Raw genomic sequence first — 4,430 nt, 5'->3', positions numbered from 1 at the left:
TTTAGTTTTTCTGTTTTTATGATTTTACATAATGTAAATTTTTGAGGTTTACAAGATAAGTAACGTATGAATTAAGGTTGATTTTTTTTTTCTCTCTCTAAATTTTTCACTTATGCAAGTGAAGTGAAATTACAAAAACTCAGACTATAAACTTTTGACTCTTAATTTCTTGCAAATTAAGTTCAATGAATGATAATAAAAAGATTATAAAAGATCCAATAATCTACACACCTCTAATAATTCTTTAACTTAATTATCTCATTATAAGCAAATCCAAGATAAAAGTACACACACTAATTCCGTTACAACTGAAAGAGTAATGCTATTTCGCAAACTGTTATACAACTGCCATATATATATAACTAGGATGACATGACATGAATATCATCAATCCTTAATTTTATTTTCTTTTACAAGTGCTGATTCAAGTATGATAGTAGATAGAATATCAATCTGCTAATTAAATAGTATTACGAAAAAGAAAAAAAAAACCCCAAAAAACAAGATAAATTAAAACATACCAGAACCCCATTATGGTGAAGAGGCCTGGGTAAGCTTGAACTTTTCAAGTCCAACCTTAAACCCAAGGGTCTTGATGTCTTGTTGTACTTGTGCTCGGAAATCACCATGAGTAAACGGCTTGTACTTGGAGCTCCGAATCACACTATCTTCTTTTGGGAACACAAAGTAGCCAATAGAGATCCTCTCCCTATCTTTGTTTAACCTAACTCTGTGTTTCACACTCTTGTACTTGTCGTTGCTTATTGCCTACAAATACCAAAGAGTCATCAAACACTAAAAAACAATTTGAGAAATGCTTCTTTGTATTATGACGTCCATTTCGTGTACATCTCTGCTAAGTTGGCATATTCTATCCCCCTTAATTAAAAAAGGAAAAGAAAAACATTAATAGTGGATGAAACATGCCAAATCAACTAGTGTAAATAAGCATTTCTTAAAAAATCAATTAACTGAACAAACGTAACTTGTTCAACGACTATTATACAATCGGGATGACGTGGTAGTGGAAAGTTTTTGTTGATTCAAAGACCGAATTTCACTGTCTCGTAATAATCGTATAACAGTTTACTAAATAGAATTTTTAAGGCGTTAATGCATGGTAATTAATAAAGCACCTGCATCATATCTCCGAGGTTGACAATTAACGTGTCGGAAATAGGTTCAACTTGGAGCCATTGGTTGTCTTTGAGGACTTCAAGGCCAGCAACTTCGTACTGGTTCAATATGGTCAACAGCGAGCTGTCTGTGTGCACCTCTATCCCCCATGCAGAGTTAGCCATTGAGCGTAATGGATAGCGGTAAACACGTAGAAATCCTGTACATTCATCCAGATGGGTCTCGGATTCTCCCGGATCCAGATTGAGCTCCATCACCATTGTTTTAAATATGGTTCTACCAAGTCTACCCATGTGCTTTCCATATTCTTCCGCTAGCAGTCTTGTGATGGTCAAGCATATACATATTACATATAAAATCATATCTCTCAGCTTTTTGTTTTTCATGATATCTCAATGAGTATGATCATTTTTCCACATTTGAAAATCAAAACATCATTAACAGCAGTCTTGTGCTGTTAATGATGTTTTTATAAATACATTAATCTTATTCTAACTATATATTGCATCAAAACATGAAAATAATAATCAAATTATACTTAAAAGGATTTTTATATATATCTAATAAGATTTTATGTAATCTTTTTATACTGCGCATAAAATCTAGACAGTCCAATCAGTAGGGGACTCTTCCAAAAATTGTCACAATATATAATATCTTCCCACAATAGAAAAAAGGAAAGGGGACAAATTAGGGGAAAGAAATTAAAGTGTTGTACGTACCTGAAGGAAGCAAGCGTAGGATGTTGAGGTTGCAATTGGGAGAGTTGACCAAGAGGAAAATGGAAGCCTTCAACCCAATGGATATTTTGGGGGCCTGTCAATAGGGCTGCGCCTGAAGGGGAAATAGCAGTGGTGCCCCAAAGGTACGACAAAGGGCTACAAAATATCTCCTTTTTGCATTCAAATGAAAGAGAGAAAAGCTCTTTGGCATGCTCATGAAGTTGCCTCAAAAGGGACGAGGGAACTCCATGGTTCACCAAACGAAAAAGTCCCCAATCTCTACATGCCCCCCCAAGCTCATCATGGCTCAGGCAATGGAGATCTATGACAGGTATAGTAAGCTCCGATTCTCCGACCGGCTCGTCGACTTTCTGATGACTACAACTCTGGTTGTTCTGCTGCCGGAACATGGGAGGGTAGGTCTCCAGCTCCAAGTTCATTGTAACTTCAGATTCAGACATGTTTTGCAGTGCTACAAAGGCATATATAATATTACAACATATATATAAATATAAAAAGAAGATGTTCATTTGTGGGGAAAAAGGACCACTTTAGGCTCTATTACGACACATGTCCTCCTGGTCCCTCCGCACCGTTTTGGCTTAGATCGATCGAACACTGCTCTGTCTGACAAGTGCCAAAACGTACAAGTCTCCTGATCTTACACGAAGAATATGAATTACTATTTTTTAATAATTGATAATTGAAAATGGGGGTGGTTAGGTGAGGTTTGAAAATGGAAAAGAATTAGGCAAATTTTTATACTTATCGGCTAGCTAGGCAAGTTTTAGTGTCCCATCTTAATGTTATAAGGTTATATTATATGGAATCTTAATCCTTAATAAATTGTTTGTTAATTAATTAAGAGAATTGGTTTTTTTTTTTTTTTTTTTTTTTTAAAACTCCTAATTTGACGAAAAAGAAACAGGTCCTCTCTTTACCTTATAAACATATGCAATTTCCAGTAGCTTAATTTGTATATCTTAATTAAGAAGGGCATACTGTTTTATGGTACATGTTTACAAGATTTAAAGAGGGTTTTGTTACTATGCATGGATTCTCGTATGTTGTTTTTATCAATTTACTGTGAGAATCATGATATTTAAGATTTAAGATCGAATTTATTGAATATTATGTTGATTTATTTTACATGTGATATCAGAAGGAGCCTGAATTTTCGTTGAGTGATCATTATATGTTGGAAACTAATGAATTCATAGTACATAAATTGCACTTGCTCTTAATTGTTCCATTGTTCATAACGTCATATATACATTTTCTTTATATTACGTTTTCGTGCCACCAGTTTAACATTGTTTGTGGAAAACTCCCCTCATTTAATTCATGAAAGAAATATTTTTTTGTATTATGGTGTTCATGTCATGTCGCATAACGTTCGTACAAATTTTGTTTACAAATTTTATACTATATGCAGAATGTGCAAATTAAGTATAGTCCACCATGCTCTCCGACAAGTTTTGCATACAAAGTATGGGTGTGTTTAATTATTTGATGTCCACATTTTGTCTTTTAGTGAGATCTTTTGAGTCGGCCACTTGTGTTCTCTTTTAGAGTAATTATACATTACACTAAAGCTCATTTTATTGTGCAAAACTTTCAGTACGCTACTTACAAATATCTTTGAGTGCAGGTACAATGTACGTTATGGCGGTGAATGTAGTCTTTAAAACATTAATTGTTTTATTTCATGTGTTGTTTTCTTGTTGATTAGATACATGGAATATGTCTGTCACATTGTAATAGGGTGTTCATGCATTTTTTATTAATCGCTTTGTAATTACTAACCGCTAACCGCTAACCGCTAACCACTTTTGAATGTAGTCTTTAAAACATTAATTGTTTTATTTCATGTGTTGTTTTCTTGTTGATTAGATACATGGAATATGTCTGTCACATTGTAATAGGGTGTTCATGCCTTTTTTATTAATCGCTTTGTAACCACTAACCGTTAACTGTTAACCGCTCTTAAAAGCGGTTAACAGGGTTTTTGAAATTAAACCGCTAACCATCAACTGCTTTTTTAATATATATATAAGACCAAATCACTACAAAAAACTACACAATTTGTAACGTGTCTACTATTTATTACTTTTTGCCACGTTACCATTTAGTAACGTGTCAATTTGTGACACGTTACTAAATCGAAAACTTAATAAAAAAAATTAAAAAAAAAATTCGAAAACTTTAGTAACGTGTCAACTTTGACACATTACTAAATCGAAAACTTTAAAATTTTTTTTTAAAAAAATCAAAAACTTTAGTAACGTGTCAAGTTGACACGTTACTAAAATGGTAACGTGTCAAAGTTGACACGTTACTAAATCGAAAACTTAAAAAAAAAAAAAAAAATCGAAAATTTTAGTAACGTGTCAACTTTGACACATTACTAAATAGAAATTTAAATAAATAAATAAATAAAATTCGAAAACTTTAGTAACGTGTCAAAGTTGACACGTTACTAAATGGTAATTACCAAATCGAAAACTTAAAAAAAATAAAATAAATTTAAAAAAAAAAATCGAAAACTTTAGTAACGTGTTAAAGTTGACA

General features: G+C 32.8%; 1 protein-coding gene across 1 annotated transcript; it reads right to left on the bottom strand.

Annotated features, from left to right (window-relative positions):
* Positions 1-237: 237 nt before the first annotated feature.
* Positions 238-2,353, bottom strand: LOC132190067 (gibberellin 2-beta-dioxygenase 6-like). The gene is made up of 3 exons (XM_059604949.2): positions 1,860-2,353; positions 1,137-1,458; positions 238-768 (listed from the first exon to the last, which is right to left on the bottom strand). Exons 1-3 carry the CDS (start codon positions 2,318-2,320, stop codon positions 532-534), a joined length of 1,020 nt encoding a protein of 339 aa, XP_059460932.1. The 5' UTR covers positions 2,321-2,353; the 3' UTR covers positions 238-531.
* Positions 2,354-4,430: the final 2,077 nt, after the last annotated feature.

The sequence above is a fragment of the Corylus avellana genome, chromosome 9, assembly GCF_965113065.1.
Source record: "Corylus avellana chromosome 9, dhCorAvel1.hap1.2, whole genome shotgun sequence".
NCBI classification, from domain to species: domain Eukaryota; kingdom Viridiplantae; phylum Streptophyta; class Magnoliopsida; order Fagales; family Betulaceae; genus Corylus; species Corylus avellana.
Note: the sequence above shows the minus strand (reverse complement) of the source record. Positions and strands in the feature narration are given on the sequence as shown.